General features: G+C 40.3%; 1 protein-coding gene across 6 annotated transcripts in view; it reads left to right on the forward strand.

Annotated features, from left to right (window-relative positions):
• Positions 1 to 378: 378 nt before the first annotated feature.
• The window catches only part of arhgef28a (Rho guanine nucleotide exchange factor (GEF) 28a), a 48,097-nt gene continuing 25,552 nt past the window's right edge, over positions 379 to 22,923 (forward strand). For 3 of the 6 annotated variants that reach the window (XM_063889478.1, XM_063889476.1, XM_063889480.1), the window contains exons 1-14: positions 379 to 594; positions 3,046 to 3,100; positions 8,981 to 9,125; positions 9,211 to 9,588; positions 13,800 to 13,989; positions 14,122 to 14,311; positions 14,916 to 14,985; positions 17,115 to 17,161; positions 17,343 to 17,415; positions 20,491 to 20,597; positions 21,286 to 21,548; positions 21,634 to 21,817; positions 21,937 to 22,048; positions 22,808 to 22,894. In XM_063889478.1, coding sequence (XP_063745548.1) covers positions 3,068 to 3,100; positions 8,981 to 9,125; positions 9,211 to 9,588; positions 13,800 to 13,989; positions 14,122 to 14,311; positions 14,916 to 14,985; positions 17,115 to 17,161; positions 17,343 to 17,415; positions 20,491 to 20,597; positions 21,286 to 21,548; positions 21,634 to 21,817; positions 21,937 to 22,048; positions 22,808 to 22,894 — 1,879 coding nt within the window. In that variant the 5' untranslated portion in view covers positions 379 to 594; positions 3,046 to 3,067. The remainder of the gene's footprint in view (positions 595 to 3,045; positions 3,101 to 8,980; positions 9,126 to 9,210; positions 9,589 to 13,799; positions 13,990 to 14,121; positions 14,312 to 14,915; positions 14,986 to 17,114; positions 17,162 to 17,342; positions 17,416 to 20,490; positions 20,598 to 21,285; positions 21,549 to 21,633; positions 21,818 to 21,936; positions 22,049 to 22,807; positions 22,895 to 22,923) is intronic. The other 3 variants (XM_063889479.1, XM_063889481.1, XM_063889477.1) reach the window with 2 other exon arrangements.

Here is a 22,923-nt window from a genome sequence, read left to right on the forward strand (position 1 = left end):
CTTTTTATATGCAACGCTTGAGTAAATGTAGGCTAATTAGTAAGTTTCCACAACTGTGAAAATGTGACTATTTGTGTTGGAGCAGACCCATACATTACATAGGGCTACAAATGAACATAGGTGAAAATGACGTCACTCTAGCTCATCTCTGATTGGCGGAAATTGAAACGACAACTGATCCGTGCACACCATATCTTGCAGTAAGATAAAAGACCATGAACATATCATATAAAGTATGAAATGTCGCTTTAAACTCACTGTACGATAAATACAATTTAAGGAGACAAAATAAATATATATAACATTAATGGGAACTTTTGCCCCCCTGAGGCTTCAGTCCTGCAGCCCGGTGTGTGAGGGGGCGGGGCCAGAGGAGAGGCTGAAACAACTCTGGCGACACCTGCAAACAAACTGCCAACCGACTGTACTGAAGAGAAGAGACGGAGAAAGTTGAAGCAAACCGTAATGCGGAATAAGACTGCGAAAGGTGCGTTTTAAGCAAAAAGCTAACAGAAAAACAACTTGTATATTAACAAGTTGTGAGATTTGAGTTCACTACGGATCGCACCGAGGGTTGAGAAGAGACGACAGCAGGTAATGGCAATCTGATTAATCTTCAACTGAAGAAATCTGCTTAAAATAGTTTTGAATTAACAACTGCGGTTTGATATCATGATGTTTTTTCAATTTTGCACATGTTGACTTAGGCTGTAAACTATCAAATTATCAAGTTGGAGCGTTCATAGGTAAAACGTAAAAACAACGTGGTGAGTTCAATGCCTCTCTGTTACTGACTCTTTCATACTCTTTGTCCATGTTGTGGTCTTGCAGTCAATTTTATTATTGCTTTGTTGCATTTACTGACTGTGTTTGACTGTGTGCAGGAGTTTCACTTCCCGGTGAAAGTAGTAGAGGCATTGTTCCTGAAGGAAATGTTAGAGTGCTGATAATGTGTGGGGTATTTATCTATCCTGTTTTCACTTCTTTGCGGGATAGTCGACCTTTCCATTCAGTGGCTTAGCATTGAGATTATTTACCATTAAAAGTTTTGTATTGTTTACAATTCTAGAGACTTCCATTTGTTTTAATATATACCAAATCGTGGTCTGAAAGAAAGTCTTTACATCTTTTTATTAATCACTTAAAGGCACTGACATTACTCAGTGAGTATTAAGTGAAAAGCTAAAGTGTAGTACCTAAAGGCTGAAAGCAGAAAAGTGCTACTATTCATACAGCCTATAACAGATTGCAGTTTGTCATGTGAGAGGAATTGGATTATTCAATCATGCATCCCCTGAAAAAAATGTTAAGGGACAACAGGATCAGCTTGCTCAGGTCTGAAAATATTTGCATCACATATAAAGATGTCTAAATGAATTTCCCAAATGCGTTGCGACAGTGTTCGTTCTCTTGTTATGTGTAATCTCTTTTCTCACGCTCTGTTCTGGAGTGTGTGGCCACCAGCCAGGTCAGGTTTCTTATTCAGCACATTGACCATGTCAGAGGCTGAAGTCGGCCTCAGGACGATGACTGACACAAATTCTGTGCAGACGAGAACAACTGGACATCAGGACTGGAGATTCTTCATCTCTGTTTGTTCCTCCTGTTTTGCGTGTGTTACTTTGGCAACCTGATCACATGGTTATTTTTTACCTATAGATGATTCAGAATGTGTTATTGAGCTCAAGAAGGTTAATTCAAGGTGCATGTTGATTCTTTTTCTATGTGTTGAATCAGATTATGTCTTTAAACCTTGCATAAACTCTAGCAGACCAGAATATTCACATATGTTGACGTTATAGGGCGCAACCTGCCAACCTAGGACAATGTTTATTTTAAAAAATGACACGTAAAGCCTCTCTAGTTCCAAGTTACAATCATTTAGCCCGATTGATGTGAGCAGTATTAAAAACAGGAAATAGACGCCCAGGCCTGTGGCATTCACTTCTATTGATAAGATACAATATCAGAGGGATAGTGATATTATTGTTAGGTACACCCTAAGGACAGCAGTTAGTGTAATGTGACTTTACCTGTTGTTGGATGGACCATGGATCCTTGATTTTTGTCTTCTGTGCCCCTAACAGTTTTTTTTAATGAAGTAACCTTCAGTTCAACTGAGGTTCAGAGTATAGTGCCTCCTTTATTGTATTTCATATGTTGAATAAGGGGTTGATAATATTGGGAAAAGTGTTGAAATAGGGGTTTACATTTTTTGACATTAAGAATAATTTTGAAGGTTTTCATTATATGAAAATGGCTTTAAGTCGACATCAATCTCTGAGCAAGGTCACACCATAGTGGAAAATCTTTTTCCTCTTGCTAGCATAACAGTTGCTACGGCCGAAAAATTAAAGAAAAAGAGATGACTACAGATGATGAATTCTGATGACCACTGAGCTGCAGAATTCAAACTGTTTGGGCTTGTCTAAGTGGCACCAGCTCATGCAAATGAGTGTCTAGACATGGTGCAGCCTGCAGAGCTGACACCACTGTGCAGCTTTGAAGTCATGCACTATTCACAGCTGAGAGTGAAGTCACAGCGGGTCCGGTGTGTGCTGACGATACAGTTACTATTTTTTCTCTCCCCTGCTGCATCCTGCAAGAGGAGTCTGACGCTGTTGATATTGTACCTTCTCCCGTACAGGTTAACCCAATCACCTAAAGGCTTTAAAGGGGCCCTATTTTTGTGCATGTAAATGGTCTAAATCCAAAAGTTCATGACACTCCTCCCCTTTCTGAAATGTCTATATTGTACTTTTTTTCTGTACTATAAAATATGAACATTAAAATGTGCCTCTTTAAGAGGAGCACCATATATAAAAGTGTGTACATTGTTCACCAGAAAATGACCTCAGATTAATTTAATGTTTAAAAAACAAGATATATCCTCACTTGAGCGACTCTGCCTGCAGCACACAATTTACATTTCCCTGAATTAATTATAAACAATTTCAATAAAACTAATGTCATCATTTCTTTTACTTTGAAACGTTCATTTTTTCTTATCCTGACATTGTAGTAACATGAATATTTCCTCCCTAGGCATCTGGTGGATGGAGTTAAAATGGACATGAACAGAAGAGAGGTGCCTCTATATGTAAGTGCTCATATATTTTGCTCCAGTCTGTAAGTGTGTGATGTGTTTGCGGTCTATTTGGATATTTTTAGGGTGTGGTTGAGTGAATCGTGAACTCTGAATAGCAGTCTGCCATATTTAGACCCCACTCTGTGTTTTCCCACCAGAATTAGAGCACTCTAGTTTTTTCTTCCCGCCTCTCTCTCTCTCCTGACTCTCCCTCTGTGCTGGGGTTGACTAGCAAGCCTTGTGTCGCAGATGAAACTTAAGCCAGGAGGGTTTCAGTCCCTGGGGAAACCAGGCCTTACACAGCCTGCTCCTCATAGGACAAGGCCCTCTGAAAGCATGGCCTCCGCAGTGAACATTGGAAAGAATATCCCTATTTTTTTGTGGGTTTTCCTAGAAGGAGTGCACTGAACAGTGTATTAATTGAACAAATACACATTTTCCATTTGAAAACCCTGTCAGAGTGCACAGTATGCAGGTGTGTTTGGATTATTGTTTGACATAATAGAACTCTGTTTCTTTGTGGTACTTTCATTTCTTCCATCTGTCTTTCTATTCCCCGTCAATCCTCCATCTCTCTCACTCTCTTGCCCTTATTCTCCTGTGTGTGTGTGGAAGTCTGGGTGGGCCATTCACTGAAGTGTTGCCAGATTTTTGGTAAGCAGAGTGTCTGCTTGTTTTGCCGTGTCACCAGTTTCATAGGATGAAGGGTTTGGTGGGGGCTCGCTCCAAAACCTTTGCCTTCCCTCACTCATAGAGGCTGACTGAGGTCCGGTCTGAAAACCCAGGCATGTGAATCATTATGAGCTCTACCACTCTCACATACACCTCTCCATTAGGAGGAAGTGGCGTCTCCACCCTCGAAGGTCACAGCTCAACAGCACAAAGTCTCCCTGCTGAATGAGATCCAGATTTCAATGCCAGGCTTTGTGCAGGCGAGCCAATGCACACTGCTGTGCTATAAAAGCTGTTATTGTAACACCCTTAGTGAAGTGTTATAGTGCACCTTCCATACATACAACATAGTGTCAGGACCAGAGCAGGTACTGTTCGGCCAGATCAATGGATAAATGGTTGCATTGTGTTGCAGGCAGGAAGTGGGAGTTCCTGTCTTGGACAAAGTTTTATTGAGCTCCAGTGCAGGGATTTTTGCGTCCATGTGCTGATGTGTGGGTAAATGGAATCCCCCTGCAAGAAGACTCATGTCGCTGAAATGTGAGAAGTTCACATCTGATTTGAAAGAGAAATATACCAAAAAATCAAACCATCTACAACCAACGGCTCTATGACATTGTCAGACTGTTAGTGGGTCCACAATGTTGCTTGAGACTGAATACTTCAATAACTATCTAAGGGATTACTTTGGAATTTTGTACAGGCAATTGTGGTCCGCAGAGGATGTTCCCTAATGATTTTAATAAAAGCCTGACTTTTCCTTCAGTGCCACCACAAGGTATAGGCTACATTTCCCAAACTACTATTTGATGAACAATTTTTTCTAACCTTCATGTTCTCTTGAGGTGAATCAACTGGTTTTTTTTAGCAGGCAAATGGTTTTGCACAGAAGTTTATGTTCACCAAAGAATGATGAACAAAAACAATAGTAAACCTGTAAATTCTTTCCTTGTGATTTCATCAACTTTAATTTTTGATTTGTCCATTAGCCTTCCTTGCACTGAAAAATAAATGACATTCCCTAAGCCGTATTGTTTAGTGCTAAATAGTGCATTTTAGCACGCTGACTCATTAAACATAGATTACCATGTGAAACATTGCACCTGTTAAACATAAACACGTTGGCACTGTTAACAGCAACTAGCATGTAGAAGTTAGCATTTTGCTAAAGTGACACTGTTTCCAATACAGCCTTTAACGTCTTGCTTCTTTTACAGCAGCTGCTATCTCAACACAGCACAACTGCACATTCACAAATTTAGATAGATTAGCTCTTTCCCGCTGTGCCATATTTATTCAATTGCTCATACGGTCCGATAGTGACAGATATCACAGTGCTCTTTGTGCGAGTGGGTATCTCTGTGTCATGGTTTATGATTTTGCTGGCCTTTTAAGTACTGAGGTGGTTGTGTTTGCCATGCTTTTCACATGTCGAACAAACACAACCTCACCCTGCCTTTTGAAAAGCCAGTCAATCATAATAGAAGAAAATACTTGAACAAATAGACGTGCTCTCTGTTTTCTCTAATATTGCAGACCTAAAATAGTCTCAATAACGATTAATGTCAGCTTGCACAAACTCCAGGTACTTCTTAGTATTTTTACGTAACAAGGAGTCTGTTCTTGGCAGCCCTGTTCTTCGAAATCTTTGGGGCACCACGCCAGATTTACTGACAGAGCTTTCTGATAGATCTTTCTGATATGAAGATTAGTTAGTATCTCATAAATCAGAGGTATGTGTCCCAGCTGAGTATGAGAACAGGCCTGCAGTACAGTTTAAGCTGTCACCCTCAAGGCTCCAATGAGCTTCCGTTCCATTGAGTTTCTTTAAGCTTAGATGTACGTACGTTCATGTGTCACTTCGGAACTGTGTGCTGTAGAAATACTTAAGATATTTTTCCTTTGAATTATTCTTAGGATTAGAAAAGGCATTACATGATGTGTCAGCTGGTTTGAACAAAGACTAACTGTGAAAAACAATAATAATTTATAGACTATGTGAGGATTTCAGCACATTTGACAAAACATAATTTGTGTCAGTTTCTGAAATTCTACACTGTTAAAAATGGTCAATAATTAAAACAAAAAAAACAACTCTGTCTGCGCTGACGTCAGGCTGTTTTTCTCACTCGGGTCAGACTGTTATTGAAGCTGTTTTTGTTGTTGCAGTGTTCTTGCCTCCCCTGACGTCACCTGCGTGTTACACTCAGGAGATCACAGCAAAGAGCTCTAAAGCTGATGACTGCTGGTTTCCTGGAGACGACAGGCAGCAGATCCCACTGAAAGGACAGTAACATGGGGATTATAAACACTGGTGGATCTCTAGTGAAAACAAATATTAATATGCACCAGGTATTATGTTAAATTAAGATAATCTTGCTCATTCTTACTAAGGCATGCATGTCCAGACAATAAATACTAAGTACGACAGATTAAAGAGTAAAATACAAATATAACACTTCCATTAACATATATTTATTTAATTACCACCAGACAAAGTGTTCTGTAGAACACAGCACATACATATATGTTTGCATGACCATTATCTAGTGTGTAGACTTACTCCATTTCTCCATACTTTAAGGCTATCTTACACATCAACACCCCCTCTTTGATTGGTATCAAGCTCCTATTGCATATGTGATAGACCTCCTCGTGTTCCATAATTTACACATTACACCTGACCTGAGAACTGCCCATATAAGACACATGAGGTTAAACTACAAGGTGTTGAATATTTCATTGTTGCTGGATCAGCTCGTGGCATGATACAACCCCACAGCAGAGGGCATAGATCACATCAGTCGTTTTTTTATCACCAGCCATCCTCCCTCCCTTTCCCCAAGGCACAGGAGGTGAAGTTAGGATCAAGCAAACTCTGTCTGATCAAATTGTACCTGTGTGAACAATATCGTCTGAGGCTGCTGCAGATGGTTGGGATGATAAAGTTGAAACTTCAGCCTCCTTGTAGGAGTAAAAATGAAATCAAAATAAATGAAATAATAAGCGTACACATATGTTTCCATATCTTTCATAGAAATTTAAATCTAGCAGCCGGAGGACAATTTCCCAAAACGAAGCAGCAGACATAGAAAATTGATAAATCTCCTTGATGTTAATATGGGATATTTTATAATAATCCTTCGGGTCAGGACACAAATGTGATGGTTACATAATAAATGTAATGAAATTCTACACGAGCCTTGCGTCTTGCTAGCCTTGTAAGAAATCAAGAAGGCTGCACAAACCATAGGCCGACATCTTATCTTTTAGTTTGCTGGAATAATAATCAGCGATATCCTTAACAGTGTACAGTGGTAGCTAAGTGGTGGTAGTGCAACTGACCACTGAGTGCACATAGCAAGCTGAGAAACTGGAGGCTGAGTCAGACCTCTTTTATCAGTCAAAACTAACAGCCTGCCAACACAGGAGGTCAGTTTCATTTCTACCTCTGAATCACCACCGACTGGACTCCAGAAGAAACACTGGAAAGCTCCCAGATTTTCGGGTCAAGGCAAATACAAAGGAGAGTGGCTTTAGTTTGAAAGGCCCAAACGACAACTTAGACTTTTTATATTATTGTTTGGTTAGTCAAGATGGAAGATGGTCTGTATATATGAGGTTGTGCAGAGAAATCTTTCCCATCTACAGTAATGGTGTTAACAAAAGGCCTTTTGGCAAAATAAGGCCTGTATCTGTGTCCTTTAGCAGGTAGCTTACTATCAGTAGGAAGTAAAAATACCTGCAAAAGTATTCACAATCCCATCAGTACTTCGCTATATTTTATTGTGTGCTAATAAGCATATGATAGCATATTAACAGACCAAATATAGTTAACATTGTACCTGCTAGAAATGAGCATTTAAGCTAGCCTTCAGCATGTTAGCTTCCTGCATTAGCTTTAAGCATGGCCAAGCCCAACATCCTCACATCCACTCAAGACTCTTCATGTTGTTTAAATATAATGATGATTATATTTAATCCATCCACACTCAAAGCTATAATTATGAGCTGTTTATGCTTCAGTCCCTTTTATTTAGCTGTCCTCACTCTAAAATGTTACAAGAATTAAAAGTCAGTCGTGCATATAGCTACAAAAGCTTTTGGCTTGAGAAAAATGATTCCTGGTTGATATAGGCCCCTTTAAATACATTTAAGCTTGATGAATGCCTTAGCCTAATGTCTTAACAATAAGGACAAATTAAGGATGGCAATAAATCATGATAATAACAATTATGATGAAACCCTAAGCTGAGCACAAGAAAAACAGATGACTAGGATATTGCACAAGCATTGAACTCCAAGTGTGTGATCCCTCTTGAACTTCAACGATACCCTCTTGAAAAGGTTGCCTCTGGAGGGAAAAATAACACTGGGTAGTGAAGTGAATCTTGCGTTTTTCCTGTTTGGTAATCTTATTGACATTAACTTTGCTTTGTCAGTGATTAAGAGGCACTTCATATCAGTGAATAATGTGGGTGATTGAGAGAACTCTAACAGAGGGAACTCAGTCGGTCTGTGTTGATCTTCTGCTCTAAAATCTTTTTTGAGGACATGACTTGTGGGTGTTTTTGGAGTGATGCTGGTCAAAGCAGAGTTCAGATGCACTCAATAAAAAATAACAAGGTCACTGATGTTACAGAAGTTATGAACCTCATTTTTAGGATGCAGTCAATCCTATTGTGGGAAAATGACTGGTGTCTCTTTTTCTTCCTTTATTGGTGGCTTACCCATGCTCCTTCTATGTCGTGTCAGAGGGTGATAAGAAAATATTTTTTCCCTCTGGAGAGAGCAGTTTATAAAAAGCCTTTTACATTAAAGAGGCCCTATTATGCTCAATTTGTGCTTTTACTGTGACATCAAGAGCCCGATCTGCTCTGATTGGTCAGCTGGACAGCTTTTTTGTGATTGGTAAACTGCTTAAAAAATGTCCCACCCATTAGCCTATTTCAAATCATTTGTTGAAGCGCTAGCCAATAGAAGCATGAGTGTTATGTAATGATGTCACTAATGAGTCCAATAGAGACGTTTAAGGTTGGGGGGGAACCTTTTTTCTCTCCCCCTGGAGACACCTTTGGTATTTTAGCCTTTGCAGATCATTTACATGCACAAAAACCTGTAAAACGCACTAAGGGAAAGGGAAAACCCCAAACAGCATAACAGGGCCCCTTTAAGTTGTAAAAGCAATTAAATGGTTGGATTTTCTTTTTCTCATTGCAGGGACAAGTGGAGGCCCATGTAAGGTTACAGGCGAAAGCTCCTGAAGACGCAGAGTTTTACATTGTTGTACAAGGCTCTGACCTCACACATGTGACTGCAGCAAAAAGAGGACATGATGGTCAGAGCCTTTGCTACACAGTTCCCGGTAAGTCCTTCAATCAAGCATTAGTCTTCACTTTTAGCCTTGTTGTTATCTACCCCCTTATCAGGATTCTCTCGATCTTCCACAGGCCATACCCTTGTGGAAGTTGCCTCTGTGACATCCTACTACTACGCAGAGGACAAAGTAAACCCATGCGAAGGTGAAGATTCTCTGGAATACATCAGGGATGTTGCCCAGGAGGTAGCAGAGTACCTGAGTGCAAAAAGGGAGCAGCTTGGCCCTCAGAGCTACTTAGATGTCCTGAAGAGGTTTTCCACGTGGGCGCAGGCAGCTGACGAGGAGCCCTCCGCTCTGGGGTCAGACAGCGATGAGGAGGATATTCGACTCGGGCAAAGTTCATCTGATGAAGTCGGTCTCAGGCCGCTGGATGAGAGGATCACACAGGCTCTGGCCAACATGGAATATCCTCAGCAGTTGAAAAACACTGACAGTGAGCCGAGAGAAGGTAATGAAACTGGAGATGAGAGTGTAAGTAACAAGCTGTGATCTTGTGGGTTTTATAAGTCATTGTTGTGTGTAGTTCTTTCCAGTTTTTGATGCCTTCTAAAGCACGTATGGGTCTGCGTATTGTAGTGTATGGATCAGTGACACTTTTAGAAACCAAACAAAACAAAGCAAAGGTATATACATGTGGATTTATTTCACTCAGAAGATCAAAGTAAGTTAAGCCACAGATCCACTCACAACCTGGTTGGTGCTCTGCTACTTCCTGGATCATTTGCAGGGATCAAATATCAGGGAATCCCCTCAGGTCAGCAGATAAAGTATGAGGATTATCAACTATTCAATTGCCAAATAACTTTTTTCTTCTTCTTTGTTTTGTTCTATTGTTGCTGGGATGCACATCCTGGAGGTGTTCCTAAAGGCTGGTTCACAGGTTCAGAAACACATATTTTGTCACTTAACTCCAGTGATATCTAGCCACAGGTTTTGTCTCACTTGCACACGATTTGAGGTTGGAATCTGTAAATTATCCAGACTAAAGGAGATTTATTTGTACCCCCTAGATGCATAGGTAATTTAGATCTGCACTCTTCCAAAAGATGCTGTGCTAGCGAGCTCATTTATCGCGCTATGAAGTAGGGTAGACCAATTATAATAGCAGAAATAATTTTAACATTTTGCAAATAAAAGTTAACATTTTAAACCAAACACAGCTCAACAACGAAGGTATTAAATGTCTTGCTGTGTAAAAGCATATGGGTAATGGGTAATATGAATGAGCCTATTATATAGAGAATAGTAAGAGATTAAGTGGACAGGTCTTAAACATTTCCCTGTAACTTTTTTACAGCTTTCTACTCCTCATAACCTGGAAACATCAAATCACCATATCAACATAGCCGGATACAACTACATATTTTTTCCTTTTACAATTTGTGTGAATTAACCCTAACAGACAGACAACATAAGGCCTTCAGGTCACCCTCAGTGCAGTGCTGTTCTAGGTGCTCAGAGGTTATAGAAACCCACCATGAGATCTGTCTCTTCATCACATGATGTGCAGGACCAGCCAGCCGGCCAGTGTGCTCTGTAGAAGACGGAGCAATTACTGCCATTATACCTCTTCAGCCAGATTAGAGTTGTCTTGCAGACCTCTGTGTCTGTAAAATCCACTCCCACAATCCTCCTCTGCACTACACTCCCACTGCTGTGTCAGAGTGCTTTCTTACATCTAGGCCTCAGAATTTATTAAGGTTCATTATTACAAAGCATTTTTTAAGAAACTGATGGCTGAACACAGACATAGGTATAGATTTAACATGGGTGCATTTTAAGAGATGACATGTTGTTATGGAAAAGTATAGTTGGCTAATACAGTTAATTGCCTTTTTACAATTCCATTGTATAGCATGGTTAGAAGGCCTCATACAGTCATAGGCTGTCCTCTCTGCAGTATGGTAACTATTTGCAAATGGCATGCTTACAAAAAGCAAATGCGCATGCAAAACATGGGCAGGCTGCAAATGCAAATTAGCTGTCAGCCCAAAGTCCTCAGGGTACTATTTACTGGTGTGTTCGACAATGACATTCTTGTTTGTTGAACTTTGCATAGAGCGCATGATCAGTGTTCACTCCTCTCAGTTGGGCGGAACTGGGTCACAATTAACGGCGCCATTGTGGAGGTGACGGTGAATTTTAGTTCATCCCGGGGTTCCCGGCAACAAATTTGCAGCAAAAGAGAAGATAAGAGTTAATTTATTCTGCACATTGTTACTGGGTGGGAAAGATGGCCCCATGGCAACCTTCAGCTCTTACCCACACTTACATTGAAGGCGCAAAGATAAAGTACCTCGAGTCGTCTCTAAAGCTGTCTTTCATCCTGTGCTTACAAAACAAAAGGGTGTATATGGAGGATTTGTGCCGAGCAGTGATCAGCAGAAGCAGGTCCACCCTGTGCTGCTTGATATCAGCGCTTTCATGTTAAAGCGTCGTTCAGAGTGAATGAGGGTTGTTTATACACCCGTATACTTTGTGTTTATGCATCATTCTACTCCGTTGCACTCATGGCAGGAGGCAGGAACAGTTGTTTCACAGCAGGTGTTGGCTCAGTGAAACAGCCAGTTTTTCTAGATAATATATTAGTGATATACTGCAGACCTTGCGTGGCCCAGAATTCCTTCATCTGTACAATTTATTAATGCCATACATACCGTACATATGCAGCAGAATATCTGTACATCTGAGCATAGTCGAGAAAGCGTGTGTACATACCACGCCTTGATCAATCTGAAGGTTGGGTGAAAAGGTTTACTTCACTTAAGTAAGCCTGACTAATATTGGATTTTTAAAGGAGATACGGAAAATTAGAAGGAAAGAAAAAGGTCCATCCCATATTCTCAAAGTTTAAGGTGAAGGTATTTAGTTTTATATAATAAAAAACCCAGATAACAGTAGGATATTTCTCTATTTGAGAGTCTGAACTCAGCATTTCCTGCTATTCTGAGTAACAATTGTACTTAAACATTAGTCAATTATCAAAATAGTTGTCTAAATCCTGGTTCTCATCCAACTTTCTCAAACTAAACCGTGATAAAACCGAGGTTCTTTTAGTTGGCTCCAAGTCCACTCTGGCAAAAACTGACAAATTCTTCCTTAGCATCGATAACTCCACTGTCCCCCCCTCCCTCCAAGTTAAGAGTCTGGGTGTCATCCTCGACAGCACCCTATCTTTTGAAGCTCACATCAACAACATTACTCGATCAGCCTACTTCCACCTCCGCAATATTAACCGCCCGTCACTCACACCCAACAGCACCGCCATTCTCATCCACGCCCTAGTTACATCCCGTATTGATTATTGCAACTCCATCCTCTCCGGTCTTCCTCAAAAATCTCTGCGTAATCTCCAACTGGTCCAAAACTCAGCCGCCCGTATCATCACCAGAACTCCTTCCATGGATCATATCACTCCAGTTCTTCAACAACTCCATTGGCTCCCCGTTAAATACCGCATCGACTTTAAAATGTTGCTCCTCACCTTCAAGGCCCTCCCTCTTGTGCCCTCCGATCCTCCTCTGCCTTCCAACTCACTGTACCTTCTGCCCGCTTGACCACCATGGGGTCAAGAGCCTTCAGCCACTCTGGCCCCCGTCTCTGGAACACTCTACCACAAGAAATCCGCAATATGGACTCACTCTCAACCTTCAAATCCTGCCTGAAAACCCACCTTTTTAAACTGGCCTACTCTGTGCCATAATTACTATAAACTGATTTTTGTTTTTAAGTCTTTGTGTTTTTTAAGTCTCCAATTACTGTTTGACCTTCTTTGTTGCTTGTTTTTAATTATGCTCTGTAAGGTGTCCTTGAGAGCTTTGAAAGGCGCCTATAAATAAAATGAATCATTATTATTATTATTATTATTATTATTATAGATTAGTTGAATTATCTTTCAAGTTATAATATGGATTGTTACAGGTATCAGAAAAATGAGTAAACGTAAGCTACAGTAAATGGTATGAAGAGGTGGGAATAACTAAGTACATTTACTGAAGTACTGTATAATTTTGAGATACTTGTACTTTACTTGAGTATCTCAATCTCAGTTATGCTACTTTGTACTTCTACCCCACCACAGTTCAGAGGTAAAAGTTGTACTTTTACTCCCATACATGTATTTAATCCCTTTAGTTACTTTACAGATCTGGATTAATGATGGTAAATATAATCAGCCCTTAAATCAGACTTTAGTTCACCTGCAGTAAATCCAGCAGCTACCCTGCAGTATACAAAGCCATTCAAACTAGCTGCACCTTTACCAGCTCTGAGAACACTTTAATGATCAATCATTATAAAACATATCAGAGATATTATTCTGAAATGGACCAATCCAACAATCACTACTTTTACTGTCTCTACTTTAAGTACATTTAGATGAGAGTACTTTCTACTTTCACTGGAGGAACATTTTGAATGCAGGACTTTTACTGAGACAGAGTATTCCTTCTATTTTACGTAAGTACAAGATCTGACTACTTTTCCAACCTCTGCTAGTATGGTCTTTGTATGGACTTGTCACATGACAAAACTCTTACTTAACCAAGCCAAAACATTAAGGCAATATAACTTGAATCCTCCATTCATTTCAGGTAAAGCAGAAGTTTACATTATGTCTTTTTTTCATATAACCCTCTTCATTTTCGTCTCTTTTTCCAGCTGCTGAGCTCCAGCCCAAAGAAACCCTCCTTCACCTCGCAGTGCGTTTGGGTTTAGTCCATGTCTCCCGTTATTTAATCCACCAACCGAGAGGTCAGAGGGCATTGACCTTTCCAAATCAGGAGGGAGACACCCCTCTGCAGCTGGCTCAGAGGGACGGACAGCATGCCATGTTCCGGGTGCTTGCTGCGTAAGGCTACATTTTTTTGACAAATCGACTAATCGTGACTTCTGATAAGGCTGAATCACAGGGAAGGCTCCTTTCTGTTGTCATTTAATTCATTTCACCTCACTTCCTATCATCTGTCTATCCCCTCCTCAGTCCTCCAAGTCCTGTAGTCAGCCTGGTTACAGGTGTGTGTTGTGTGTGGGTCGACCGCTCCTGCATGCTGAGGTTTTGTCCCGCAACGGACTCCCTGACCCTGACTGTGCGACGTACATCCATCAGCCGCCCTCAGGACGCCATCTTTACCCTCCGAGACAGACTGGCAGACCACAGCATCCTCAAACAGGTGCGAGCAAACAACCAGGAACAACTTTATTTAACGGCCTTATTGTATTCCCATCTCCTGCACAATATAGAACAGCTGATAAGTATTCCCATGGGGCTCTGTAGATGATGTTATGCCTGTTGCTTTTGAGATAAGGCCATTTGCACAGGTTTTGTTCAGGCTTGTGGAAACAGAAAGCCCTTGACTCCCACACCCTTTGAGATACAGTCAGACATGTTGATAAGAGTTGAGCAGGTAACGGTAAACACAACAAGGCATAATAAATCAGAGGGCATGAAGGGGGACATGAAAGGACACACATGTCCATATGCAGTGATAGTACAACTTCCACAATGTCAAACAGTGGCGACAGAGACACTGGTTTTGTTTTCTGTGTTTGTGTGGCTCTGTTGTTGTCTGTGAACAGTTTGATGAAGGTAAAGTTCAAAGATGGCCTTATTTATATGGACATATTTTGTGACCTCGGTAGCCTCACAACCGCGTTCCACGCTGCAGCTAGTGTGATTCCGTTACTGTATGTCTTGTACTCTTTTTGCTGTTATTTGGAGATTTGTTGCGGTTTATTTGACTGTTCAACTTGTTAACATATCTGTTTTTGTTCCAGACCAACATGCTCAAAGCTGTCCGAGAGGTAGACCAGACGGAAAAAGAGGAATTCCTTCCTGGTGATGAAGGTAAAGCGGCTTATTTAAATCTAAATCTGTGTTGTATAAATTATCCAAGTCCTGTTTACCATGGCTTTTTATTACCTCTAAATCTATGTGCATTCATCTGTAAATGATGTTATTACGGACTGTTTGTCACAAGATGCTTTTTACCATACCCTACCTGCATCCGAAGTATAATGCTACTTGAAGAATTTGTACTTTTAGATAAAAAGTACATTACATTGTTCACAATAACCCTACTTTAAAGCAAGAACATGTAATCAAGTGTCTGTTTACCCGTGATAATCTGACATGAGGCACAGGTAAACACAAATCGAGATACCTGCTGAGTCTTTGTCCTCCTTTTTGTGCCACACGTTAGCTGTCATGCTGTATGTGCGCACCAGCTGTGTAACATGAGCTCTGAAAAACAAACGTCCAACACAACCAGACACGTATGCCTGAACACACCCACACACTCATAGTCCACAGTGACATTAAACTCACTGATGTAGTTGAGTCTAGTGCTGAAAATAGTCAATATGCTAGTTTACTTACAATTAATTTGAACAATCAATTAATATTTTTATTCATTTATGAAGCAGCTTCTCCATGCTGATAGCGTTTGGATTTTTAACGGTCAGACAAATCATTTTCCCAGGCGTCCACAGTGGGTTCTGCTTTCAAAAACCGTTTATAATATTTGCGAGAAACAATCCCCACAGATTCATTCGAGCAAACCCTATGGTCATCCATCATTTGCAACGTAAAGAGACTAAGAAAACACTCTTAAAAAGAGGCCATAAAAGCCACTCTCCTCCTACACGTGTGTTTGTTCTTCCTCAGAGAGTACAGAGAAAACTTGAGCGGCAGATTGTTTTTCTTTTCCTTTGGTGACATGCTTGGGCTGGCTATTAACCACACAGGAAGATCCTTTGAGAACTCCAGTAGTGGGTAAAGTAAACAAAGGGTACCCAAGCAAAACTATTGTTACTTTATAATTATATTGACTCAAGTAAAAGTACATGTAAAAATAACTATTTGCATGAATAACAACTGTAACAACTATTCAAGCAGGGAGTAACTTAATTAGATGCTGTTTAATAAGTGCACACTAAGTGTCATAGTGCCATATAGAGAGAATAATGTGGATGTAATGATTGTTAAACTCTTAAAACCAGATAGAAAACAAAGTCATTGCCATTGTGTGTGTGAGCAAGGGCTGTAAATATCAACTATTCATCAATTCATCTGAAGACTATATTTCTTGATTAATCTTTCGATTGTTTGTTTTATAAAATATCAAAAAACAGTGAGAAATGTTCCAGTTTCTTAAATTCAAGGCTGATGTCTTTAAATGTCTTGTTTTGTCAGTCAAAAACTACAAACATATTCAGTTTAATATGACATATAACTGAACTAAGACGAATCAGAACAGTTTTATATTTGACAGTTTGAAAATATTTTGGGAAATTACATTAACCAATCAAAGGTTATCAAATGAGTTCACAAGTGCTTTCTGCTCATCAATGAGTTTAAACTATAAATCTCTTGTGTAATCTCAGCTGGATATAAACATTATATAGGAAAAGTTTGTAAGGGTAAAAAGTATTTCTGCAAAACAACCACTTTTATTGTAAAAAATGTTTTAACGAAATAACTCAAGTACATGTAACATAGTAAATGTAACGCATGACTTCCCCCCACTGCAGATCTTTAATGCTGCATCTTCTCACACACACACACACACACACACACACACACACACACACACACACACACACACACACACACACACACACACACACACACACACACACACACTGTTTTTAGTAACTATAGAGATGGCACATGGCCGTATCGACTCATAAAGGAGAGCAGGAAGTGTACCTCAGTATTGACCTTAACCCTGTCCGACTTCAGCCGCCGTCCATTAATCCTTTGGAAATAACAACCTCACGGGGGGAGTGTGTGCTCTTCCTCTGGACCTGCTGCCTCACAACAACACAACATCTCACAGACCATTTTTTTAATTCCTGGAAACTGGAGACACATCCAGAGGAGCTGATGTCGTGCCATGTGCACATTTCTGCTTGGGAGGAGAGTGGTAGCCTGTCATGCATCAACTTCTGGCTAAACATTTTTATTTTGCACAGGCATTAGAGCGGAGCTCCGAGTGGAGGAGCACTCGCTGGTGGACAACGTGAGTATACATGCTGATATATATTTGTGAGTGTCGCTGTAAATGTTTATAGATTGGCCTCTTTAGTTCCTCCTGGTTCTTACATGTCACTGTGATTGCATCTCTGTTTACTTCAAGTAAACAGTACTTGAATTCTCTTAAGAGCCATGCCTTCTCTGTGTGGTTTCTGGTTTGTTTAAAGGTATTTGAAGAGCACCTTGTCCTTTCTCTGGATGATGCGGACGATGAAGACGAGTACACATCCTCATTATCTGGTAATTATTCTTGTCTCTGATCTCCTCTTCTCTTCTCCCCAAGATTTTACTGGAGAGAATTTGTTTTATGTTGTTTTTAAATAAATTCACACTGAAGCACTTTATTACAATATAAAGTGTTATTCAAAATGTTAAAAAAGGCACTTTATTTGAAATGTTTTTCCTCCTCTCCTCTCCTCTCCTCTCCTCTCCTCTCCTCTCCATTAAATGTATCTACCTCAAGCAAAACAATAGCACCGTAGCCAAACCAAAATAGTTTTTCCGTTTTAATATTATGGCAATAATACTGGCATCTGGTTTTGATTCCTGAAGAGTTTTATCCAGAATACCTGATGTGCTAATGTTTCTTGGAGGAGGTTCATATGTCATTCATCAAACTCTGGTTAAATATTTGTATTTTGCAAAGGTATAAGCAAGAAATCCATGTGTCCTAAATAATGAATGTGTTACTCGTAAAAAAACAGCAACACAACAGCATATCTGTGGCTGTACTGAGCAGCAGGGTGTGGAATAATAAGGTGGTGCAGAAGCCCTGACTGGAAGTTTTTTTCTTGTGGCGCTTGCACAATGTGCAGAGCTCTGTTTTGAATCACATCATAGGAAATCAATAAACCAACTGCCTCACAGACACAGACAGGGATGCACTTCTGGATAAGGTTAATGAGCAGTTTTGTTTGATTAAACCGACGTATTATCCTCCTGGAGTCTGGCTGCAGGCGGCGCAGGTTGCGTCTTCAATGACTCCGTCTGGGAGTCCAGGAATCTGCCCTGTCATTTGGACAAAAGCAGGAATGGGGTCAGGAAGGGAGATGCCCCCCCTCCTAGTCTGGCCTGTCTCCCTGCCGTCCCCTCCCCCCCGACCCCCCCGGATCGGACAGTGGTGCTCTGTACTTGAATTGAGGGGGGGGGAGAATGTTAACAAGCTCAAATTTCGTAGCGTTTACAAAAGCTGACATTTTAGGTGAGCCACATACATTAACCTTGAGTTCTCTCTTAAACACGCAAGCGCAAACACTCACTGGCTTGTAAAAAACTTCGAGGAGGATGCTCACATGTTTCAGGTGTTGCCACAGTTACTGTGATTGTGAGTCCTCATTTCCTGTGTAGAAGAATGAAGAGTTTGTTGTAAACTACTGAATGGAGGAAATAAACTCAGTGTCCATAAAGTGAAGTGTGTGTGTATGAGTGGCAATGCTGGGGCATTGATCCCAATGTTTTCCCCTTAAGCAGGACTGCAGATTTTTCGGTATTGCCCAAGGCATCAAACTCCCCGCTGAGTTGAATATTTTTGTCGTGATGACGGCGCCTGAAGATGGATGTGGTTCAGAGTTGTCATCCAGAGTTATTGTTTTTTTCCATATCTGTCGAAATGATGGTCTGGTTTCAACCGTTTCAGTTGTTGTTGGAGCTTGCCTGTGTGACAATCATTCCACCATCTGAGTCTTCAATCTGTCACCATGCTTTAAATTAAACAGAGAGGAGATTTCTGTGTCTGTGTGGAGCTGCGTTCACTGACAGTTTGATTTGAGCATATAAAATGGGAGCATGCAGACGGAGACATATACAGAATATAACATAAACACAGGGAGTCTGCCTTGTGTGTTTGAGCTGCAGCTAATGTCTTCACTGTGTGAGAGCAGCAGAGAGGAAATGCCTCTGTGATGCTCAGGATTTCCCTTACATTAGTGTGGGCACGGCCGCTCCAGACATCAAAGTCTGAGGGGAAAGTGCTCAGAGCTTTGAAAATGTCTTCTCATCAAGAGAGGTAATTTTCCACATTGTAATCGTAGAATTACCAGCAGCAAGCACTCCTGTGAACATGCACATGTATGTAAACTGCCACTATTCTGTACTCATTCATTTTTAGGGTTTTTTAGCTGTGCTTTGTTGTTACTTTGTACTTTTACTACATTTTTAAACACAAACATTGTACATTTTTACTGCATTATATTTAGTATATTTTTTAGTATGTAAACACTGTATCCCAAACCACAAAAAATGCCTCAAAGGGCTGTACAGAGCAAACAAAAGCAAAGACAAAATACAAATATCATAGCACAAAAATGATAACAACCATATGAACAATATACATTGATTCATAGTATTTGATAAACATGTCTCCTTTATTCCATATCAGTGAGATTTTTCAAGACAATCAGTCTTTTATTATCAGTCTGCAAAACAATTTGGAAACCTAACCCAGGTATTAAAAACATGTTATTTTTAATGAAAATCATTATAGAAGCGATCATAATATTACACAACTGGTCCATATAAAAAAAATAGAATCATGAAAGAAAAAGTTGTATATGTGAATTGTAGTCATGCCCAGTCTTCCCAATTTAAACTTTGTCAAAAACCAGTTTTTATAATTCAATTTATGAATATGAAAGAGAGAGTGTACATGATTACTGTTAACCAGACGTGGTCTATAAAGGAGAACAAGGCTCCAGTCAATAATCCATTTCCTAGAAACCGTCAGCTTGGCGGTAAGGTTGACATGTGCAGGTTTCTATAAAAACAAACCTGTAAAGGTCAGACAGGGAGAAGGTATGCAGTGTCTGCTCACATTTTCCTTTCTTTACTCTATCCCTAACATTAAATAGGAGAAAGATCAATAAATTATGGCACAATGATCGAAAAAATCACTAGAATTAAGCAGAACAGCAGGCTCACTGAAGAAAATACGAGTTAACAGAAAGATATGATGACAGGTTTGGTCATTTATTTTCTCTTTTTATGGCATATCTTTTTTCATTTAAATGTTTGTAATGTGTTTTGGTTGTAGGGGTTAGACCCTAACCCTGCTTTACTCATGTTACACTGAGAGCTGTTTTTTATATTAAACCAACTGATATTAGGATGAATAATAGTAATGATAAATGACTTTTTGCCGTGTTCTGGGAAGGTAAATCATTGAGAAGGATAAAAATAAATTCCTAATGGACATCTGCATCTTGTACAGCGCTGTATAGAAGCTGATCCTAACTGGGAAAAGGGAGTAGAGAATAAGAGAAGTACTTTATTTTAATAATAATAAAGCTCACTGAAGATTGTACTCTTTGTTTTTCACAGTAAATGGGCATCCCATGCAGTCCAGTGGAGACCAGAGCCAGTTCACTGCAGACCCTCTGCTCTCCAGGATCAACAGCAGCGACCGGAGCCACACACATCATTCACAGGTCATACATCACCCTCTCTTTAAACACAGGTTTATCATTTCAAGGGACAGTTCAGCCCAAAATAAACTATACTTATTTGTCCTCATATCTGCAGTGCTGTTTTTTAATCTAGATTGTTTGAGTGTGAGTCGCTGACTGTAAGCAGTATCAGCCCTAGAGAAGTCAGCCTATTCTCAGGTGTAATGAAACCAGCTTTTGGTGATAAATGTCTCTTCCCAGAAATCATGACCCGTTGCTCAAGGTAATCCATCAACGCAGCAAAACAGTTTCTTATAGTAACTTTTTTTTCCTACCAAACTACACCCTCCAACCGCATCACAATTCGTGCTAGATTAACGCTTATTTCTGAGCAGGGATACAGCTGGTGGTTGTTGTTCATTAGAAAGAAAATAGTTCCTATTTCAAATTGCTCAACACAAGGTCAGTTGATTATCTTCAGTAACTGGGTCTTGATTCTCGGAAAGAGAAATTTCTGGCAAATGTTTTCAAATCTATCTATTAAGCAAGGTGCTACCATTATATTTGAGAGAAGGCAGACATGTTTTGGGCTTGTATTTCCATCACTCTGCTACTAACACAAAAACAATCTAAGTATCGTCGATTATGGGGTGAGCTGTCCATTAAATCATCCCTGTTTGGCTACTTTTTAAAATACATTGGTGCTTTCTTTTGCACTCTTTAACTTTAGGAGGAAGATGCCGACATTAAGTACAGCGTCAGTGGAGTGACGAGGGGCAGCACAGTGACGGACAGTGGGTTGTGGGACACGATGGACTCAGATGATTTCCTTCCAGCCACTGACACTCCTCCGCCCTATTCAGAAAAATACTTTCTCCCCTGCTCTCCCCCTCTCTCCCTCCCTGACCAGGGCCTCACAAGGCTAAAAAGTCCCTCCTCCTCCGAGTCGAACAAGGAGACAGAAAATTCACCCATGGATACCTGCGACCTCAGGTATAAAACATCGTGGACCATTCTCTCTTATCAGGACGCAGTGTTTTAGTTGTCTGTGTGTGTAACTGGTCCTCTATTTCTCCAGTCCCAGTCTGGTGGCTCTGGAGTTGGACAGTGAGGAGGAAAGCACTGAGCCAAAGTCTCCGCTTTCCCCGCTCCTGTCAGATGTTGAGAAAAGTGAACAGAAAAGGGAAGCGTTTGGTCCCACCCATGACCTCACATGCACTCGCAGCCAATCTGCCTCCTCAGCATGTGAACCCACCACTAAAGTAAAATACCATCTCAGGCTCTCTGTAACAGTCATTTCCACTTCCCCTCATATCATTCATGAATTGAATTGATGGTTTGAAGTCTAATGTTCTTTTTTTTTTAAATGATGTTTTCACAGGAATTGGGTGACCAGGGGATTCGCCTGCGTTCGTATTCCTACTCTTCCTCCAAAATCAGCTTGCGTCCTTCTCGTTTTGCGCGGGACAACCACACATCAGATATCAGCCCTGGTCAGTAACACCCAAAATCTGAAGTGTACAGTAGAATAACACATGACTAACAATGTTCTCATCAACTAACTTCACTTGTGTGGTGTGTTACTAAATGGTTGGTGCAGAGCTAACTTTTTACATTCTCTTTTTGTCCATAACCAGCTGTTCAATGCAGATAATCTCACTACTAATAAAAAGTGCAGTCAACTTCAGTAATAATAGTTTGTCATTTTGGGAAATACACCTATTTGGTTTCTTGCCGACATTTAGATGAGAAGATCAGTATGAATTTCTTTTTGTTGTTTAATATAAAGATACAGGGAGAAGAAAGTTAGCTTAGCTTAGCTTACCTTAGCATAGGCTGGTAAAATAGCTAACCTGGCTCTATTAGGAATATTAAAATTGTCCTACATGCATGGTGGAACTTGCTTATTAACCAGTTATATATGAATTTTGTTAAAGTCATACAAACAACCCAAATTTCTGATTAATTGGTGATAATGTGATGCACGATTTCTTAGCCAGGGAAAGGGACTCTGACAGTCTGAGGGTGATATTGATCTTCATCTCCAAATCTTGTCAAGAAATCAAATATTTTCCAAGATTTTTAACTATTCCTTCAAAAATGTCTCAAAAATGCTTGTTAAATCCTTACAATGAGCCTCCAGCAGTGCAATAAACATATATTTTGTGAGCTGTCAGTCTGGAGTTGACTGTACCGGTGATATTTGTCCGCTCTGTAGTTGATGTGTGAGCTCTGTCCACTGTGTCCTGTAGATGCCGGGCTTCACAGTGTCAGCCACAGCCGATCTCTCCTTCAGGCCCTCTCTCTGTCTAAATCTCTGTCTCTTCTCCACCCTGGTAGTAAGTACTGGACACCTACAGCCGTCACA

This window comes from Eleginops maclovinus, chromosome 8 (assembly GCF_036324505.1).
Source record: "Eleginops maclovinus isolate JMC-PN-2008 ecotype Puerto Natales chromosome 8, JC_Emac_rtc_rv5, whole genome shotgun sequence".
NCBI classification, from domain to species: domain Eukaryota; kingdom Metazoa; phylum Chordata; class Actinopteri; order Perciformes; family Eleginopidae; genus Eleginops; species Eleginops maclovinus.